The 21,943-nt window shown below is 46.7% G+C and overlaps 1 protein-coding gene across 1 annotated transcript; it reads right to left on the reverse strand.

Annotated features, from left to right (window-relative positions):
- Positions 1-5,022: 5,022 nt before the first annotated feature.
- On the reverse strand, positions 5,023-21,088 carry Cass4 (Cas scaffold protein family member 4). Its single transcript, XM_076849489.1, has 6 exons — positions 21,023-21,088; positions 20,139-20,561; positions 14,416-14,517; positions 11,615-11,695; positions 9,669-10,973; positions 5,023-5,433 (listed from the first exon to the last, which is right to left on the reverse strand). The coding sequence occupies exons 1-6, from the start codon at positions 21,086-21,088 to the stop codon at positions 5,023-5,025; spliced, it is 2,388 nt and encodes a 795-aa protein (XP_076705604.1).
- Positions 21,089-21,943: the final 855 nt, after the last annotated feature.

Raw genomic sequence — 21,943 nt, forward strand, 5'->3', positions numbered from 1 at the left:
TCATTGCAAATTACTCCTCCATATTGTGTTATAGATTTCAGTTTTGATTTCTTATTTACCATGATTTTTTTTGCATTGATTTTGGTTTCTTAAAACAACAACAACAACACAAAACTCCATCAGGGCTAGGGATGTAATTCAATGGTGGAGTGATTGCCTGGCATGCACAAGACCTGGGGTTTTATCCTCAGTACCAATAAAAAGGGAGGGGAAAAAGGAAAAATGTGTGTGAGGGGAGCATCAGAATACTATTTCTTTTTATTACCAAGTATTTTGGGGCCCTTGTTGCATTATGGGAGGGTGACTTGGATACTGTCCTGGCCCTGGTGCCCCCCGCCATGGAATGATAGCTGCATAGTGTAAGACTTTGCTTTGTTCCCTGCAGCACCTCTAAAGCTCAGCAGAGTCTTTGAAAGATAGGAGGTGCTCAAAATGTGCTTGTTAAAGTCATGGGTGAAGGAAAAACAGTATTAACAAATAGCGTTGATACATTACGAGTGCAAACAGGAATGGCACATTTATAGATTGGGGTACACCGTTAGGGAAAAATAAAAAAAATTTTAAAGTATGTTTTATTAAAAAAAAAAAAAAAAAGAAAGCGTAGTTCCAGAAACATGACTCCACAGGGCTTGTCACATTGGAAGATCTCTTAAGTGGTCTCCTCACCACTTCCATCCTCCTGATGAATTTAACATAATTGAGGTCAAATTGCTACCACCACCACCACCCCCCACCACCACCCACCATTTCCTCTCTCTTCTTTGGGAGGAAATGGAACAGAATTCTGGGCATGAGACACAAATATTTAACAAAAAATTAAAAAATTAAAAAATGGCAGAGTTGAAAATATATGTGTAATTCTATTAGATGTTTTTCAAGAAGAAATCATCCTATTAGATTAATAACTACTCTTTCAAAAAAAAAAAAAGGAAGGAAACACGTTTAGCTAAGGGCAGCACTTTTCATGTTCGTATCCAATGGTTTTGCACTTTGTTGACAAGTGTCCTTGGTTTGAACTCATCTCAAAATGGGGAGGGGGGGACATGAAATAGGACCTGTCATTACCTTTTAGACATTCTGTCACTTAGGAAGGACGGAGCTAAAATATACAAACAGCTGGAACAGTGCTTTAGTAGTAATCATTCAATAAATATGGGCTGCTGTTATCATCATTGTGTAAAAAAAAATTTGTCCACTGCAATAAAAACTTGTGGTTTGCCTCCAAGCAACAATCTTTTCTTCTTCTAACAACATGGCTGACTTTTGCTAGGGGGTTGTGTTGGAATTCAGTTCTCCACAGCTGCTTTTTATTTCCATACATCATTCCCTTTTGTATTGTTTTGCTTTTGTGTTTTTGTGGTGCTGGGGATGGAGCCCAGGGCCTTGTACTTGCTAAGCAAGTGCTCCACTCCTGAGCTACATCCCCAACCCTGTTGCACATCTTCTGAGCAAAGGACCTGCTATTTTTTCCTGGACGATCTTTTCAAGGATGTTGGTAGCCAACAGCCTTGGAAGATAGAGATAGTGCCTCGCTCCAGAGCACTGGGCAGGCTTGTCTGCTTCCAATGTAATAAAGACGAGGTCTCCTCTAAGTGAAGCGTGGCCAGCTCTGCTCAGAGCCCATTATAAGAGATTGGGGATTTCTGTTTTGGGTTTCCTCTGCTTTGAAACAAACCTAAGTGTGAATGGCCTATACCTGAGCCCACCTCTGACTCACCCCCTTGCAGTTGAGGGATGAGGGAACAGGGCATGAAGGTGAAGCTTCTTGTGGTGCTGAGGGAATCTCAGGTCTCTGTGCAGATAGGAGTCCACATTTCAGCTCTGACCAGCATCCTTAGGAAGTCCTGCCTGCAACATTGGCCTTTGATTGACATGTAGGAACTTGGAACTCAGGAGGGTTTCCAACATCCCCAGAACAAATCAGAATGTCTCACTTCACCTAAGCTGTACAGACAAGTGTGGTTTGTGCTAAACATCTGCTTTCTTCCTGAGAGTTTGGAAATCAGTTGCGCGTCAGGAAGAGACTGCCTATGTGATCAGCGCCCGATAATGACACTGGGTGCTGTGGCTCTCACAAGCTTCCCAGATTGGAGACTCCTCACAATGATGTCACAGCTCATGGGGGGGGGGGAATCAAGTGTGTCCCTTGTCATTGCACTAGGAGAGGACTTTAGGAGCTTGTGTCTGTCCCCCTACATTTCACCCTGGTACCCTCTTCTTTTTGCTGATTTTACTTTCTGTCCTTTCACTGAAAAAATTCAGAGCTCTGAGTACAACCCTAATCTGCATTCTGTAAATCCTCCTCATGACTCATTGGGCCTGAGGTCATGTTGGGGACCAATGACACAGTCTTTGATACCAGAATCTCATGTCTTTTGTGGAATCAAGGCAAGTCAACTGGTATTATGGTTTAGACATGAGGCATCCCCAAAAGTTCACATGCAAGACAAAGCAAGAATGTTCAGAGGTGAAATGACTTGCTTCTGAGAGCTGTAACCTAAGAGTGGATTAATCCACTGATATGGATTCAGTTGGTGGTAACCATAGGTAGGTAAGGCTTATTGAGGCCAAAGGAGAGCTCCATAAAGAACTTTCCCTTTGCTCCTCATAGAAACCCTAAATAAATCTTTTAGCTTCACTGTTCTTACTTGAGTTTAAAAAGTCGCTAATTTGGGAGGCCACAGAGCTGGGCAGTACAATTTTAGTCCCCTGTTGGTTTTGCTGTAGATCACACCTCTGGTGTGTGGGTTGTGATAATAACAGTTGCCTAGGTTACTCTTTAGGGACTTGAAGAGTACTAGCTCTTCATGGGCCTGCAGATGTCCCATAGGTGACTAGAACAGGAGCAATGGCTTATCAGTCTGTCCTCTTCACTGCCTTAACCTTTGGGTCAGATTCTACTCTGTTCTGCATGTAGATATGTTGAACATTGGGGAATGTTTTGTCCAAGACTATAATACAGGATTAACTCCACCTAGATTTGCCTAATCCTGCTCCCACCCTCGAATGGCTGTGCAGCTATTCTGCCCCAAATTGTTTTAAGATACTTGAGTCAATAAATTTAAGACAAACTAGATATGGTTTTCCAACACCAGGAATAGAATCCCTGTTATGGTTTAGTTATTAGGTGTCCCCCAAATGTTTATGTCTGAGACAAATCAAGTAAGTTCAGAGGTGAAGTGATTGGGTCATGACAGCCTTAACTTATTGGGTGCATTAATCCCCTGGAAGGGATTAACTGGGTGGTCACTGTAGCAGGAAGGCTGCAGCTGGAGGAGGTGGGTCCCTGGGGGCATGCCTTTGGGGTCTATACTTTGTCCTTGTTGAGCAGATCTTTCCCTCTGCGTCTTGGTTCCACGACCTGAGCTGCTTTCCTCTGCCACACTATTCCACTGTGATGTTCTGCCTCACCTCAAGCCCTGAGGAATGGCCTTCTATGGACTGAGATTTCTGAAACTGTGAGTCCCCCAAATAAACTTTTTCTCCTCTAATTGTTCTTGTCAGGTCTTATGGTGACAGTGGTGAAAAAACTGACTTCAATCCCAATTGATGAAGCTTCTGCTGTTCAAAGAATGTGGCCCTCTAGGGTCTCTCTGTTCAGCTGTAGAGACAAGTCTCACAAAGGAGAGAGTCTTCTTTTTTTAGGATCCAGAAACTAACTCAATAAAACAGTCAGCTTTCTACAACCAATGTCTTAACATGCCCACCAAGGACAGAAGAGTGGATGGCCACTGGACCTGGTTCCCCTGCAGGGGACCCAGCTGGAGATGCTGATTTCAGGCTACAGAGGTATTTATGTGGCTGAGACACATATGACAACCACAGACCGTCCCCAGGATGGACAGGATTATGTAACCATAGAAACCTGAGCAGAAAGCCTCCGCTGCAAGGGGTGGAAGAGGAGGTGGTTTGACGGGAGGAGAGCTCAGTGTCATTTCCATGTCTGTGCCCAGCGATGGGTATCCTGTCCACACCACACCTTCCTGCCTGCACCCCACAGGGGATGGCTTTGTGCCACATGCTGATCTGACGCATAAAACATGGCCTCTGCAGCATCTGCCTACAGACTTCAGTGAGAAGCATTTGAAGGCCAAAAATAAACATCAAGGGCTTGACTTTGGGACCAGAACTCAGGCAGTGTGGACCAAAGGCTTGCAAAGGATTGCTGAAAATGATGCTTCAATTCATGGTTATATTTAAATATTATTATAAACGGTCACAGAGTTGCAACTGTTGAAATATAAACTTTTTTTCTAATTGAGCAGTAGAACTTCTCAATACAGAATCTACAATATACAAAATAAGTTAATAGGGAACACAACAGAACATGTGTGGCAAGAATACACCATGCATCTTTAACCACAGTAAGAAAACAGCAAATATATATATATATATATATATAGTTTTGGTGCAAGAAACATCCACAACTTGTACCAATCTCACGGAATTAATTCAATCCAAAAATTTTTAAAAATTACATTTTCTAATGGATGCAACAGAAATGTATCTTTTGAAACTGAGCTTCCTTCTCTTCCCTGGACTGTATTTTCTCCCTGCCTCTGATTTATTGTAGATGCATTTCTTAATCACTTTATTGTCTGTCTTCGCTATTGGACTGTGAGTTCATGAGGACATAGATGCTGAGAAACTGCTGTGTCTCTAGCCTTAGAACTTGACATATAGTTAGTGCCCAATAAATAAGTGTTGAATGAATGAATGTAAACCACACACACATTTAACCAACATAGAAATGACTTCTTTGTTGTTACTTCCAACAGTGACCCTGCATACCCTAGATGGCATGTCTTCCTCATAAGGTCTTTACATAACACCTGGCTCTCTTTCCTGCCCCCTGGGGGTAAGCCAGTGTCTTGGAGTTGCTTGGCTGCTTGTACTACAGGCTCTGGGCACAGTGGCTGCTGCGGCCCATCCTGTATGCTCTGCGGCACTCCCCAGGGGACAGAGTTGCCCAGGTTGTGCTGAGAAGCTAAGAAGTAATCTGAGGGAGGAGGCGGCAGTGCCTCAATCCAACGTCCCTCTGAATTGTCGTGTGTGATGCTCCAGCTTCTTGGCCTCAGCCTGGAGGTGCCCCAGGGCTGCAGGGCTCGGGTACTTGAGAACTGCATTCTTGGTGGCCAGCGCCAGGTCCTTCAGCAGCCCGCAAAGGTGGCTGCTGCTGCAGAGGATCTCGTTACGCACATCCTTCTCCTGGGTCTCCTTGCACAGTGTGTCCACCAGCTTCTGCCCCACCATGATGACCAGCTTGCTCTGAGTGATAAAGATCTCTGGAGGCTGGCTGTTGCTGAGGCTGCTGTGGAATACGCTGATGGCTTTGAAGAGCGCCCCAAAATAGAGGCGGCAGTGTTCAGAAAGGTGCACTTTCCTCCCGGGGTTCTGCTGACTCAAAGGCTGGGCTACAAGAGAGCCAGGATTCTAGAGAAGAAAAGGAGGAAGCAGGTAAGAGACAGATGGATCAGCAAGCTGTGGTTATCTTCCCTTTCCTATTTTTGCTTGATTGGCAAGGCATTTTAGAAGAAAAGGCACAGTTTTTGGGGGGACATCTAAAGAAAATAATGTTAATGTTTCCAAAGCACTGTAGCATATATTATAACATAGTATATGTAATCTTATGCATTATAATACATACTATATATAATTTTATTTGACCATCAGTAAACCATAAGAAACCCACTCTAAGGGACATGTGGACAATAACTAAATTTATAGCTTTCAAAAGTGAAGAAGGAGGGCTGGGAATGTGGCTCAAGTGGTAGCGCGTTCACCTGGCATGCGTGCGGCCTGGGTTCGATCCTCAGCACCACATACAAAACAAAGATGATGTGTCCGCCAAAAAAAACCCCAAAAAACTAAAAAAAAAATATTAAAATTCTCTCTCTCTCTCTCTCTGTCTCTCTGTCTCTCTCTCTCTCTCTCTCTCTCCTCTCTCTCTCTCACTCTCACCTCTCACTCTCTCTTAAAAAAAAAAAAAGTGAAGAAGGAGTTGGGAGTGAAGCTCGGTGAAAGAGCCTGTGCTTAACATGTGCAAGGCTCTGGGTTTGACCCCAGCACCAAAACACAAACAATTGTGTGCATGCAAGAAGATGTAACAACAAGTAACATTATTATGTTTAACAATATGCACCAATAAAAATATGAAAGAGAAAAAATAAAAGGGAAAAGAAAAAAACCAATAATAACAACAACAAAAAAAAATGTAGAAACTTGACGGTGAGATTTTAAAATTTTCCCAAAGAATAGATTTTAAGACATTTACAGATCCTTTCTAATTCCAGTACCAGAGGTACAGCCAATGGGGTTAAACATACTGACCTACCTACCTTAATATGAAAATGCTTACCTTGTTTGCTAATAAGGTCTCATCAAAATTTTACTTTCAGGAAAATGGGATCAATGTTTCTCCCAGGACAATATGCCATCGGAGAATTCTCAGCACCTGAGTTTGGTGGTGGTCACTCTTGGTAGCAATACAAGCCAGCTTTGGGTTTTTTTTTTTTTTAATCTAGTTTTATTATTTTCAGTGCTGAGGGTTGAAGCCAGGACCTCTGCACAAGCTGGGCGAGTACTGTACCAGTGAGGTACATATACCCTGCCCTCCTTTGTTATTTTATAAGTGAGGAAACTGAACTCAGGGGCCATTCAATTAGTAAATTCAGCTGGAGCTCACAGTCAAATGGCAGAGTCTGAGACTCTCTCTCCCTCAAACTCTGCCCTCTCTTGTCTACCTATGACAGCACTTCATCAGAAAGGACCCGCAAAATGAATGTCAGAAGGGGCTGTGACCCTCAGGGCTGGTGAAGGGGGAGTCAGACAAGAAGCAAGGCATACTTTGGAGGAATCTATTCATTTTTATGATTTCATATTTGGAAAATGAAGACAATGAATTTTTTTTAGTATGAAGTGAAAAGAGGATGGGGTGTTGGTTAAGAGGACTCTGTGAGCAGGGAGGATGGGAAGAGGGAGGCAGAGGTTAGAGGCATGAGCAGCATGAGCCAGGAAATCTATCTTAGAAGTACCAACTGTAGGTAAAGGAAGAGAGTACCGCAGCTCCTGACCGGGGTGTGGAGCCTGCAGAGGTGGTTCTAGTTGTTGTCTTATGGACAGGCAGCTGCCGGCCGTGTGTGGGCAGGGGTTGGGGTGCCACCGGGGCTTCCCAAACACAGAGCATGGTCCCCTGTGGCCAATGACACCCTGTCCCCACTGAGGAAGCACTGTCAGTGTAAAGCAGGGGCTTTCCGGGGTGGCCCCTGGACCCAAAGCATCAGGAGCACCTGGGGGCTTGTCAGGAAGGTAGATTCTCTGCACCCACGCCCACCAAATCAGAAACTTGGAGTTTCAGCAAGCCTTACAAGTGACTGTGATGTACTGTCATGCTGGGTGGCCTCTGGTCTAAGGCATACTTTGCCTTGAAAGGACAGCATGACCTTTAGCAATACAGAAGGCCTGACGCGCAGTATTTGGGGTGTGGGTAACTGAGCCTGGGTTCTTGCCCCCCTTTGCCTCAGAGAAGGCGCATGACCTTGTCTGCATCACCCTCCCCCACCTAGCATGCCCCTTAATCTGGGCTGTTGAACTGGTTCACTGTTTCCCAAGCAGCCAGCCTCCCTCTTGACATCTGCTGGCTTCACAATGAGTCTCTGGATGGACCCATCGTTTCACTTTAATAATTTAAAGGAAAATTTCAAAATTTGGAATTGGAAAACTATTGTCATTTGCCACAAATCGAAGATGACCAATAACAATAACATCTTTGATTTAAAAAAAAAAAAAAGAAGAGGTGTTGAAGATAGAACTTCAAACCAAAGTGGGTTTTGTTGTTGTAATCAGAAACATTAATTGATGAAATCACAGAGAATGTGACCATGTTATCTAATGCCATGTTGGACACACCCATGATGAACTTGCAGTTTTCCCTGGTGGTCAGGGTTAAGGGCCATGATACATACACTGGAGCTCTACAGGGTTCTTTGTGTTATGAAGAAAGAGAAGAAGAGAAAACCAGATCTCCCCCAAGTGGGTCATGGCTATAGGATGAGATTGCTATAGCATGATAAAATATCTCTAGGGACAAAACATGTAACTAGAGGTGTTGGGGAGTGAGCAAGACAGCTTACCATTGTATCTAAGTCTTTGTCTTCTTCTAACTTTTGTTCCAAGATGCATGTTTCTTTTTCTTCTAGGTTAGGTAATGCCTGAAAAATAAAATTCCAACTTGGATGATTTTTCCATTATTTCAAACTATTAGTTCAGGTTAATGCTCAAGCGCTCCTACCTGTACTGCTGTTCCTGGTTCTGCTACTGACACCTGTTGTCAACCAAAATAGACTTTGGCAGCCCAAGGCTAACCAATATGACTTAATGTAATGACCCATAAAAAAGTTATGTTTAAATTTTTTAATTAAAAAAAATTTACCTGGAAATGAAAGATGTTCAAATTTCTAGGATATGTTAAAGCTGTTACATCATCAGGCATGTCAACAGAACCCCACGGTTGGGACCCAAAGAGTCAAACCATCTCCACGCAGCCCTCAAGTGCCCACTGGGCTCTTGGCTGCACTCTGAACTCAAGGTCCTCTTCCTGTAAGGTCTAAAGGCTCCAAAAGGAGTTTCTAGGTAGGACTGGAGTCTGGAGGCTGATCAGACCTGGAACAACTCAGAAGATTGTCTGAATGGGGGCTGGGGTGTAGCTCAGTTGGCAGAGTGCTTGTCCAGCCTGCACAAGGCCTTGGTTCATCCCTCAGCACAGTCCAAACCACAAAAACAAACAAAAATACAAGAATGTTTGAAGGTACTTCTTTTTCTATGAAACATGCTGATGATAACAAAATGTATAACATTCAAAAACATGAGGATACTTGGTGGCAAAATTTGAAACTTAATGAACTTTAAAAAAAATTTTTTTTTGGTACCAGGATTGAACTCAGGGGCACTTAACCACTGAACCACATTCACAGCCCTCCTGAGGGAGGAGGTGGCAGCGCCTCAATCCAATGTCCCTCTGAATTGTCGTGTGTGATGCTCCAGCTTCTTGGCCTCAGCCTGGAGGTGCCCCAGGGTCTTTTATTTAGAGACAGGGTCTTGCTGAATTGCTTAGGGCCTGAGGTAGGCTTTGAACTTGCAATCCTGTCTCAGCTTCCCAAGCCGCTGGGATTATAGGAGTGCACCACTGTGTCCGGCAAAACTTAACAAACATTTTTATTTTTTTTTTTATTTTTATATTTTTTTTAATATTTATTTTTTAGTTCTCGGTGGACACAACATCTTTTGTTTGTATGTGGTGCTGAGGATCGAACCCGGGCCGCACGCATGCCAGGCGAGCGCGCTACCGCTTGAGCCACATCCCCAGCCCCAACAAACATTTTTAAAAGAGTCAAAAAATACTTTCTAATTCTAGGATCAGAGGTAAACCTGAACCCCCAAAATTTTTTAGAGGAAATCCAAATATACTACTCTATCTGGCTTAATATTAAAATCCAACAAGATTTTATCAAGAAGTTTGCTTTCATGCATTTTATTCTCTAGGAAATGAAACCTTTGTCTTTCGAGAGCCTAAGAGCTATTGGTAGAGCTTCTTGGCACCTCGCTTAGTGGTGATGGCTCTGGACGACTTCAGAAGACCCACTTTATGTCCCTGGGACCTCTAAACTCACCTGTTCAGAGGCACTTGTCCCATTTTTCTTAAGTACTTCAGGGGAATGGTAGTTTTCCCTTGCTTTATTAAAAGGAGTACTCTTTTGGTATGATTCTACTTCTCTTTGTGGAAGCTGGATGCATTTTTTACACGTAGATTCTGCATTTGGGGACAACTGGACGGTCTCTTCTTTTTCACAATTCTGCTTAAAGAGCAGCCTCCCGTTGGCAATGACAATGGAGGAAAATCTCTTGACATCTTCTGGAACCATCCGGGCCACCATGACAAACCTCTCAAGGTCATCGAGGCTGTTCTGAACTTTGTCTGTCACAAGAACTTCGAGGGACCAATTGCAGCTGTCCAGGTTTTCCTTTGCTTCTAGCAGGATCTGGTAGGAATTGGAGATTGTCTGCAACTGATCTCGAATTCTGGCCCTAAGGTGACTGTCAGTGACGTTGCAGGTAGACCCATAAACTCCTCGGGCAAAATCCAGAAATTCTTTTAAAGCTCCTTCTATGTGGTCAGCGGCCCTGTGGATCCCATCGATGTTGGCCTCCAGAGAGTCTCTGAACCTCCACTTCCTACTTACAAAGAGCAGCAAGCTTGCTGCAGAGCTGACCACTTTGTGCTGTAGGCTCATTGCTGTCTCTTTGGCTAAGTTCAGATCCAGGGAGAGCTCCTTGGCCGACTCCTCCAAGGAGGAGCTAGAGGAGGAGTCAGTTGATATGGAGGAGCAGGAAGAAACCACGCTGGCTCTGCTGTCCGAGCTGGCAATGGATGACCTGTCCGGTTCTGGAGATAGGGAAGTTTTTCGTCTGGAGAACTCGAAGGAATCGTGGCCCCGGGGGTTCTCTGGAGCCTCCTTGGCTTTTCCCAGTTCTTTCCCTGCCTGGGACGCACTTGGCATTGCTTTAGGGATGTCATAAATATTGGGCTTGGTGTTCTGCTGCTCCACTCGGGGAATCAGAAAGCTGGAAGGCACCTTGTAGCTGGCGCCTGCATCTGAAGAGAGTGTGTTCCTGGGCACTAGGATGGTGTAGGAAGGGACATCTGAAAGGCTGGGATTCTTCTTCGTGGGCACCTTTTTAACTGGCTGTGAAGGGAGAATCCTGACTTTGGTATCTGGAGGTCTGTGGAAAGTAGAGCTTGAACTGGGGACAGCATTTGGCCCTGCTTCTTCCGCGAAGCTGGCTAGAGGTGCATTTCTGACATTGGCCTTGCCCAGAGACACTGGAGTGTCATAAATCCATTCTGATTTCTGAGGGTTTGGCAATGTGCTGTAGCCTTCTCTTCCAAAGGCCATCACCGGTTTCAGAGGAATGTCCTGTAGAAGACCCACATGTAGTCGCCCATGTTAGCAGCAATAAAAAGAGGGCTTACCCTTCAGGTCTGACTGTTTCTCCTCTCTCTAGTCCCTTCTGTGGCTCCCCATCACTGTTAGCACCCCTCACAATTTCGATCCCCCCCTTTTTGAGCCTCTCTTCTCTTATTTCCAACATACTAGCCCCCCACCATCTTCCACCCTGTACTTATAGGTCCAGTCCCCTGGACTGTTTGCCTCACCTGAACTCAGAACACACATCACCCCACCATATTTTAAATTTTGCCAAAACTGGTCCCAACTCTTTCCTTTCCATCTACTATATTTTCTATATTGCTCATGGCACTGCTGAAATGTCACCTTCCTCTGACTGCTTTCTAGCCACCAGGAGGTGAGTGGTTGTGCTCCACTGTGCTCCCTCCATGGTATACTGTGCCACCACAGGCCCAAAGCAACATGCCAACTGACCAGAGGCTCAACCTTTGAAACCATGAGCCAAAATAAACCTTTCCTCCTTATGAGTTGTTTACCTCAGGTATTCTGTCACAACAATGGAAAGCTGACGGACACATCAAGCTAATAAAGTTTCCCAGCAGACATTTAGGCTTCCACGGCACCACAGCTCGGCACCTGTTCATACTCACGCCTGCTTGGCTGGCTGGAAGGTGGAGTGCTGCCTTTTGGGGACTGGGCGGTATGTCATATAACTGCTGCTTCTCCGGCTCCTAGGGAAAGACCGCAGAGGAGGACAACTTAGATTTTTTTCTTCCTAATGGCTATCATCACAAACTCTCCACTCTCCAATGTTTTTTTTTTTCCTTTCCCAATGAAAGAAACAAATCCCTGAACACTTTGGGGCTGTCAGTCATGGTGCTCTTCCATGTGCTGCAAGGATGTAAGTTCAACACTGGACGAGGTGGTGTATAGGGCTCTCCTTCCCCAAGGACTGAGGGAAGCCGTAGAGAGCTAACTGCAGTCACCTGAACTGAAATTGGCCACTCATCTAAAGGCAGTTAGCCTTAGGATGGAAAGAAGCCAGAAGGGACAATGTCATGGGAGTCTAATACATATTTTTGTTTGTTTTTCACGACAGAAATTCTCCTGTCACTCATGCTGTCATTCTGAATATATGTGTCGAGTGACTACTAACTACGCCGAGCCAGGTGGAACTGTGCACGTACAGTGATGACAGCAATAAAAAGAGAGCTTGGATTACCCCTTTGAAAAATGTGCATCCTACTGAAGACCTACTGAGTGCCAGAGGCTGAGCTTGTCATTCCCCTGCCAGGCTCCTCCAGAGGCTTGAGATACAAATGTTTTATGTTACATATGAAAAACGTATACAGTGATCAGAATAGGTGTATATTAGAACTTATTAAAAAATAAGTTCCAAGTTCTAAGGCAAGGCAACACCAGAACAGGCTTTGCCAAGAAAGAGGGAAAGAGCTGGGTATTAGAGGGCTTCTTTGCCGAGTCGAGCTGAGTCTCCTGCAAATCCTTCAGGGTTAGGGACAAGTGCACTCCACAAGTGAAGCATTGAGGGTTCCAATAGGATCCTTTGATGACTTGATTTGATGACTATGCCCTCAACATGGGGTCATAGTGCAGGGGGCTGGCTCTGGCTTTGGAGAGTTAAAGATTAGAGGCTGACAACCAAGCAGTGTGTGGCTGTGCTGTGATGGCCTGTCCTTGGGGACAGGACCAGAGTGAAGAAAGCACAGCCAAAACCCTCGGTCATCTAGGCCAAGTATTTAAAAATCATAATTAATGCAAAAATCATGATGAATGAAATGACAACGTTCTAAACAAAGACAGGACCCGACAGGCTGGGGATTAGGGCAAGGTAAGTGAGGCCATGGATTTAAGTGTGTCTTCATTTAAGAAGCTTACACCCGGGGAGATGCTGGTGCTCCCTTGTCCATCCTGGCAACGGGAGCATGTGTGTTTCCATGGCCCAACTGGGGTTGCATGGGAGCTGAGCATGAGCAGGGCAGGATGGGGGAGGGAATCTCAGGAGGATGCTTTGGAAATAACCTGCCTGCCTTGGGGCTAAGGGAAGAGGCACCAGCCAGAGCAGGTACATTTGCACCCTGGGTGGGATTTGCAGGTAAGCAGTGCTCAGTTAGGAGGTGGGGACAGCCCCAGAGGAGAGTCAGCCTGAACACTTGCCACCAGCATTCAGCACCTGCACCATGTCCCCAGAAGAGCCAGTCAGTAGGGCCTTTCTCCTGTCCTTTCTCCCTGCCTGTGTCCTGAAGCCCTGAAAGAGTCTGAGACCTCCCAGAGAGTGGGAAGGGAATGGCGACCTTGAGCCATGGAACCAGCAGAGAACCCAGTCAATCCTGAGGTCCCATTGCTGGAGCCCAGGCCCAGCAAGCAGGCAGGAAGGGAGGGCAGAAACTTTGGCCTGAAGTGAATGCACATTTGATTGTTGCCTGGATGGGATGTTAAAATTCCCCATGGAGACTGGGGACTCCAAAGTGACTTCTTTTAACTGAGTGACGAGGAAGTCACAGAGCTGCTCCAAGTTCTGTTTAGACTAGTACTGTGGTCTCAGTCCTGGCTGCACATTAGCATCTCCTGGAAGCTTTGAAAGTCCTAATGCCTGAGCCCAGACCTGACAGGGCAGAATCTCTGGGGATGGGCCTTGGGCAGCAGGACTTGGGAAAGCTGCCAGGTGACTCCATATGTGCTGGAGTCTGAGAGCTGAGAAAGGAGCGAAGCTGTTTTTGATGTGCCTATTATGTACAAATAAGTTTAAAAACAATAGTAACTTGCCGGGCGTGGTGGAACACGCCTGTAATCCCAGCAACTCAGGAAGCCGAGGCAGGAAGATCGCAAGTTGGAGGCCAGACTGGGCAACTTAGTGAAACCCTGTCTCAAAATAAAAAAATAAAAAGGGCTGGGATGTAGCTCAGGGGTAAAGCAACCCTGAGCTTAATCCCCAATACTGAAAAAAAAAAAAAAAAAAAACCACCTAAAATTTCTTCCCCCAGAGATAATGAATGATCAATGTTAAGATCACCAACCTTAAAACTGTGGTGCATATCCTCCAAGATACTGTTTATTTTAGGAGTTCAGGGAATAAATAGCTCAGTGATAGAATGCTCTGAGACCCTGGGCTGGGTCGCCAGCACTGCCAAAAAGATATGATTCCTTAAAAATGTATGTGTGTAGGTGTCTATATTCATAATGAAATATCTATTACAAATGAAAAGTAAAAATTTAAAAATGTCTGGAATTCCAATAGCCACAGTGTTCTCCCCAGCAGGCCTGGATCCTGCAGAGCTTGCCTCTCAGTGATGATATGACCTTCAGAGTTAGGGGACTGAAGCCCCTGAAGGCCTCCGTCAGGGAAGCTGAAATCAGCTGTCTGTGAGATGCCCAGACTCCATTCAGCCCAGGCCTGGGGAATCAGGGAGCAGGGCCACCACGCAAGGCTCACCTTAAGGGCTGAGGGGACCCGGCTCTGCACGGGCACGTCGTACACCTGGGAAGGCAGAGCTGGCAGCGAGGCCCTCGAAGGTCTGGGAAGCACAAAGAGGGTCTTGGAGAGAAAAAGAAGGATGTCAAGGGAAAGGAAACGTTAAACTGATCACAGGGTCATGTTCAAAGTTATCTCCCAAACAGAGAAGTCAGCTCGTGGGCGCTGTTGAGTGTCAGCCCAGCACTGCTAAGTGGCAAATGCTTTACCCCAGAGACTGGCAGCATCCGGGTGCTGCGAGGGTGGCCCCCTGGTGGGGGAGAGGCTTCCTCAAGGGGTGGACGAAGGCTGCCTGCCCTGGGAAACAGCTAGAATGCAGAATCTTGGGCCCCACGTCTGGCAAATCTCTGGTGCAGTGGAAATAAACGGACCTAGTGACCCTGAAGCTCTCTAGGGATCCGGGCTGGACCTCTGACACTGGGCTACTCACACATTCACCCAGCCACATGGGCAGAGGGGACTTTCAGAGTGTTGGTGAATGACTCCCAAGGTCCTGGGGAAATAGGCCTCAGGTCGGGCCTCTGGGGGAGTAGGAATCACAGATGACAGCACTTGCTGACGTGAGTAGAAGCAGAAAAGACCTTGGCCATCTGAGTGGTTGAAAGTGACAGAGGGAGCCAGGGTGGGCAGCGGGGAGGACTGGGGAAGGTCAACAGCGGCAGGGAGGTTAAGGAGCGGGGCTTGCATCCTACACAGAGCAGGACTGACAATCAGATTTCATCTACCTAGTAGCACTGGTTCAGCGACTGCCACCCATTCCATACCTATTAACCGCAACTCTGGGTTCCAACTAGTCATTCAGAGCCGACTGCTGTCTACCCTGGGCACAAAGCTGGGTGCTATGGAGTGTGAGACACCACCCCTAGCTTGAGATCTAAATCATCCGGCATGTTTTAAAGTACTCCAGTTGCCAGGGCTCCCACCTCAGACCTCTCGAATCAGAGCATTTCTGGGAGCGGCCTGGGAATGGAGTTTTTTTTTTTTTTTAAATGGGGTAGGAGATGCTTGCTGCCTGGGGCTTATGGCCTAAGGGGGAAATAAATAGGATCCAGACACACCTAGGACATAGGTTGGTAAGTGAGATGGGGCCAGGAAGAGAGGAGAAGGAGAATGTGCCTCTTGCCCTGGCCCCAAGGAACCTGTCACAGAGTAACGGGCTTTCCCATTTGAATCCTAGGGGTGGTCAGGAATGAAATATGGAGACAGGGAGGACAATGCAGGCTGAGGAGGCAGCTTGTGAGGACCAGGTAAAGGTCCTTCTATTTATTACAGTGTCCTTTGGACCACGCAGTGGGTGGCACATGTTAAGTGCGATGCTAATTTGAACGTGGATAGCACGGGATGGTAAAAGATAGCTCAGGACATGAACACCTGCCCGGGCCCTTCATCAGGCTGCAATCACAAGTGCAGTTGAAACAGCCGTCAACTAACAGGACACACTTCTCCCAAGGACACACTGTAGTGCCAAGTGTCAAAACAGCCCCTTCTTTGAGTGATGACTGCTTTCTTACTCTCAAAAAAATGAGGTTCTCCACAGTCCTGGGCTCTGGGAAGCACTGGCTCTCAAGTACCTTTATTAAGAAAGAAGTGTCAAAAAATAATAATAAAATAAAATCAATAAAAGATTTAAAAAAAGAAAGAAAGAAAGAAAGAGAGAAAGTGTCCTGCTCATGCTTGGAGGGCTGAGTTACAACAGAAGCAGAATCTGTTGTTCTGGGCTTCAGATAAGGGGAGCCCCAGCATTCTACCTCTGCCTCCACTTTATGGTTGCCAAAGAATTCCTGTGCTAAGGTGCTAAGCCCTTTGAACCTAATATGAAACAGCCATGATTCTGTTTCACTAAATCCCGCCTTTCTCTGAGCCCATAACTAGACCAGCTTTTCCTCTGTGAGATACCTACAGGGTCCTCATTCTGCAGTTTTCTTCATTTCAGTTAATAAACCTGGCTGAGTCCCCAGTGGTTCCAGGTTTTTTGGTCCAGGACAAATCATCAATGGTCCCCATTGGGGATCCAATGTCCCCACTAGGAAAGAGAGGCCAGGTACTGTCCAAGCCCAGGGACCACACAGGAGCATCCCTCACTATTGACTGCCATTTCTGTACCTCCTCCCTCCTGGCAGCTGGCAGCCCCTGCTCTCTCACACTACAGACCCTTTTCAAATACAGTTCCCTTATCCATCGTTCCCCAGGACTTCCCCCATTTTATTCATATGGCCGATGCCATGGGTCGCACATGTTTGCAAGAGCACACACACACACACACACACACACACACACACAGAGGAGGGACTTTCCTGAAAATGACATTTGAGATGGAAGGATGCCACTTCAAAAATGCCCAGTGTTTCTTGGAAAATGTAGGTTCCAGATAGCAATTTGGGAACATGTCTGAGAAACCTGGTTTCGAGAGGCTTAGAGAGGCAGGAGGAACTCCCGTTCAGGAACCAGTGGGTCTCAGAGCAATTTCATGAGGAAATCTGGCCCTTTGCTGAAATACCAAAGAGTCCCCTCTTTTGGGAATTTCAACCAAAATCAAATATCTTCTTCTTTTTTTTAAGTCAGGCTTATATATCATATTAAGGAAGTTGGAACAAAAAGTAAAGCAAAGCTCAGGATGGTGGTTACCCTGGGGGAAGTGGCAGGGAGAAGGCTCAGGGCTTCTGGGTGCTGGTTCTGTTCCATTTCTTGGTTGATCCCTAGTGACTGAGTTACGTCCTTAGGACCTGAAGGTGAAGCTTTAACAAAGAGGTAAATGGAAAGAGTAGCTCCAGCCACAGCCGGGTGAAAGGAGATCACAGGATGGTGAGAATGGCGAGGACAGGGCTCTGCCCTTGGGGCACTGCAGTCTGAAGAACATGGAGAGAGCTAAGAAGCTTTAGTGCCAGCTCTGTGTTCCCAGGTGCAGGAGCTGGATGGATAGTTTCACCTCCTTGGGATCAGTTTTCTCATCTGTAAAATGGAGAGTTGATCTAATCCAAAGGTCCTCAAAAATCTCTTCCAGTTATGGAGATGTCTGATTCTGATGTGTAGATGCCTCTCTTAGGACAATTTGAGGATAGGGACAAATTTCCACCACCTTGGATTTTAACCTTGGGCCACTCTGAATCTAGAGATGGTCAACAGAAGTACAAATTGAGTCCATGAAATGACTTGCCTAAGTGGTGGCCCAAGCCGGTGATCTCTCCGCTGGAGATGGCTTGAAGCCAGTGCCTGGTTCTACCAACGTCTGCTTCCACTTGGAACAACATGTATTTCCTGGGCAACCTCAGACTTAGGGTTAAAGGCTCAGTAATGTGAGCAGGGCAGAGATGCATGCCTTTCCTGTGGACTGGAACATTCTCAACTGATTAGCTAGTTCCACCCTTTTCAGAGCAGAAAAGCAGAGCAGAGGGGACGTGACGTTAGTTAGAATCACCACACGGTACATCTGGAGCTGACTTTAGAAATGCTCCTCTGACCTCTCCTGACCCAGAGGAGGACAGAGAAACACAGGGGGTCTGTCATGTTCTGAGTGTCCTTGAGTGACAGGCTGCACAGGAAGCAAGGGAGCCAGAGGGCCAGACCACCAAGTGACAGAGAACACACAAAAGGGCAAGAATGTAGCCAGGACAGACAGGGAAGGAGCTAAAGAAGGAAAAAAAAAAAAAAAGCAGGAAAATTCCCCAGTGGTTCCCTGTGGTCACCTGCTGAGTCCTGCTCAGTGGCAAAAGGGCCCTGAATTCCCCTGGGTAGCTGCGGCTTCTCCTTGCCGCAAGGGCATGGAGACATGCTTTATGGAAATGGTTGACAGGATTCATGGAAGGAACCCTCTTACAGCCCCTGACCATCTCTCTGAGTTAAAGTTCACTTGTAACTTGTCTTTTCCTTTATGTGAATGTGATTTCAAGGTAGCAGTGAGTCACATTTCTGAAGTATTCTATTGAGTAGGGTCACCTCATTCAGTTGGCAAAAGTTTCCCGGAGCATCTAATAGAGGAGCACCAGGCACTGTGCTGGGTGGGTGCAGAGGGTGCTTGGCCGAAGGTGGGTTTGCATCTGTTTTCCTTTTAGGGAGAGGGGAAAATGACCCCTGATTTTTTTTTTTTTCTTCATTGGTTTTGGAAAGAATTTGAAATCAATATCACCCAGTGTCACTGTCCTTAGAAGAAACACCATCAAGGCCTCACTCCGTCTCAGCTGTTTTGACAGCTGCTGAGAGGCCAGCCCTAGACACAGCCAGTTGTTTCAGAAAAGCAAGGTAGTGCTCACCCCATGAAGGCCCAGCCAGCTTCCTCCTGGCGTCTGGAGTCAGCACCCGTGTGTAGCAGCTGTTCTGAGTAACAACTGTCTGGTTCTACGCCTTGCAGCCCAGGAAGTTAGAGAATCTGAAGTATTCAAAACCTTTGAAGGCACCAACCCCTTTTCATTTGCAGGCAGCATCGAAGGCTGATACGGAGGAAGCCCGAGAGGAGTGCAGCACCTTCCTGGGGTCCCCTGGGCACACAGGTCAGGAAAGTGGCCTTTTCCAGGACACAGACCTTGCCAAGACCCCTGCCAGAGCTGAGGTCAGGTGGGATGTGTCATCTGAGCTGAAAGCCAAGCATCATGGCAGGCAGGAAGTGTCCAAGGCCATTGGATGCTGCAAATGCGTTCTGCTCCTCCTCTTCACCCAGGCTGGGCTTCACATTCCTTTCTTTATTTTATAATAAAGTTTTCTTTCGGCTTTTACTAAGTGCTCCTTTTCCTCTGCTTTTAAAGAGCTGATATTATAAAAGCTACAGATGTCATACATGTTCCATAGAACATGCAAATTAACCCCCTAATCTGTTTGCTCATCAAACACTGATGGAGGACACACTCCATGCGAGGCTTGGTGCCAGGTGCTGGGGACACAGGTGGGAAAGAAGTAAAAGTTCCTTCACTTTCTCCTTAGCCAATTCCACCTCCTGAGGGTAGCCCTCCTTGTGTGTTTCTGGGTCTTTCCTACATGTGGGCAGAGATGGGGCACAGATCTTAGACATGTACATGGACACAGGATACTTTCTTTGAGGCATCATTTGTCTGGTCTTTGATCATATTGTTTACTTATTAATAATATTATTTACTATTTAATAACACCTTATAGAAATGACTCATCTTTTTTTTTTCTTTTTTAACAACTGCACGGTAGTTTGCTGTGGCAATGCACTCACTAATCCTCCCATACACTAACATTTAGGATTTTTTTCCCCTAATTCCAATGATTCTGGAAGGCCAGGGCCTCCTCATTCCTACCAGTATTTGCCTTCCCGTGTGCTTCTGTAGCAATTCTAGAAGCAATATTTCCAGGTGAAAGGGAATACACGTTTTAAATGTGGTCACCTGACTTGGATGTGACAGAAATCCAGGCCTATCATTACCACTAGAGATCCCAGTGATGCCCTGATGTCCCCAGGCCATGAATGCCCACAGTGCTTTCATGCACTGCTGCACTAAGCCTTCCGTCTTCTGCAGTGTGGCCAGTCTTGGGCAGCAGGCCAATCCTAGGCTGCGGAGTGTATGAGTGACAAGAGGGTGGGGTCCTGGGCCAAGCACACGGCTCCTCAGTCACGATCCCCAAGGATCTAGGTTCCCTTTGGCACACTTGGGTGAACAGACAGTGGTGACTTGAGTGGCTCTGAAGCCCACACCCCCTGCCCCCTCCCTCTTATTTGGAAATAGTCTTACCTGTTTTGGAAAGCTTAAAGTCTTTTCACAGACGATTCTGGCGGTGGGAGTTGGGTCGGGGAACTCGTAGACTTGGGCAGCAGGTGGCAGGGGCTCCTCCACCCAGCTCTTCATCGGCTCATACACAGGGCCTGGGGATGGAGTGGGCAGCACTGTGGGCACCTGGTAGGTCTCCTCTGAGTTGGTGATGTTTTTTTCCAAGCCTCCTGGGAATGGGGGACAGGATCTATCCTCAGGGACCTCCGTGAGGATTTGGAGGCGGTTGGCAGGGGCCAGGCCCTGCCTCCCATGCAGCCGACACTTCCACCAGCCCTCGCTTTCCGGCACATTTTGCTCCAGAATGGTCAGGATGTCTCCTCTGGAGAAAGCCAGCTCATCGGAGCAGTCAGGATGGTTGTCATAAAGAGCCCTGGCCAACAGTGTCTGGAGGAGCAGGAAGAAAGAATCCACTGTTATTACGATTGCCAGCTACTCCACACCACAGGAACCTGGTGCACGCTCACGGTTTCTCCCATTTCTTCCTCCCCAGAGGCTACTGCTCCTGTTCTTTGCCTGGCCTCTGCCTTTGTATCCCTGAGGTCTCAGGTGAAATGCCATGCTCTCAGGGGAGGTATTGTGTCCCCTGAGACCAGGCCAAGTAGCCCTAAGGCAACCTCATGGCCCTGTTTAAATTTGTGGAAGCTCTGGCCTTGCATGCCAGGCTACCTGGGCACCAGCTCTTTGTCAGATGGTACCTTTGTTTGGAATTGCCAAGGAAATTTGGAGATTTGGAGAGTGTCTTAACCTGTCTGGGAAACAGACTCAAACTGCCAAATCTGCTGCAGCCCACTGTGACTCAGGAGCTGTGTGCTTGGTCCAGACCCCAACTCTCTTGTCACTCCTACCCTCCGCAGCCTGGGATTGGCCAGCTGTCCAAGACTGACCACACTGAAGAAGATGGAAGGCTCCATGCAGCGGTGCGTGAAGCCTCCTATGAGTGGGCAGCTTCTGTGCAATCGGAAGGGGTGGCCTCCCTGGCCTCCCTGTTAAAGGTGCTCCCCTTGAACTCATTTTTACAAAAAGGTAGAACTTCCTAAAGAGCCCTGGGTGCACACATTGTGAGAAGCCATTCCTACTGTGGAAATTTCCTCCTGTTCCTTGGTAGACCAGAAATCTTTAACAGAGGGACAATAGAACTTTTTCACTTATCCGAGGCCAATGGGTCTAGAAGGTTAAACTGAAAAGCAGGGAACTGAATTAGAGCCACCAGACACTGACAGCCCTTCTCCATGTCAGCGCGTGTCCCTCCACACCTCAACAAACATCTATTGAATAATCACTACATAGGGCCCCTTCCCAGAGTGTGGGTTTTCAGAAACAGAAATCTCTACCACTCTTCAGTGACTCCCCAGTGCCCTTTGGATGAAAACCAAAAGTCTGCAAGCCTTCGAGACCTGTATGAGCTTGCGCCTGCGCACACTTCTAGCCTCCCGGGTCTCGATTCCTCACTGGTCATCCATGAGCACCACTCTTCCTGAGGGTCTGAGTCCTTCACACATGCTGTTCCTCTATTGCAGTCATTCAGTGAAATCCCACACATCCTTCTAAATGTCACTTCCTCAGAAAATGGATTCCCTCACACCTTCCCCCGAGCTATTAGTTTTCCCATAGTTTCTCCCCCAAACTCTTTTTTTTTTTTTTTTGCACACTATCTTTCCCTGTCTGTACTTATCACATTTGTGTCTAACTCACTGAGTGTGCAATCTTCTTTAGTGCCTGCACTCCCGGACATGAGCTCCAGGCCAGCAGTTCTGCACCTGCCTTGT

Source organism: Callospermophilus lateralis, chromosome 3 (genome assembly GCF_048772815.1).
Source record: "Callospermophilus lateralis isolate mCalLat2 chromosome 3, mCalLat2.hap1, whole genome shotgun sequence".
In the NCBI taxonomy this organism is placed as follows: Eukaryota; Metazoa; Chordata; class Mammalia; order Rodentia; family Sciuridae; genus Callospermophilus; species Callospermophilus lateralis.

What these genes read in the sequence shown, in the direction of transcription:
- Cass4 (XM_076849489.1), bottom strand. Translation starts at nt 21,088, where the DNA reads ATGGAGCCTTCCATCTTCTTCAGTGTGGTCAGTCTTGGACAGCTGGCC. An exon ending in GGGTCCCCTCAGCCCTTAAG is followed by an intron (nt 11,696 to 14,415) that starts GTGAGCCTTGCG and finishes GTCTTTCCCTAG; the next exon opens with GAGCCGGAGAAGCAGCAGTT. An exon ending in GGACAAGTGCCTCTGAACAG is followed by an intron (nt 5,434 to 9,668) that starts GTGAGTTTAGAG and finishes TTTCTTCTCTAG; the next exon opens with AATCCTGGCTCTCTTGTAGC.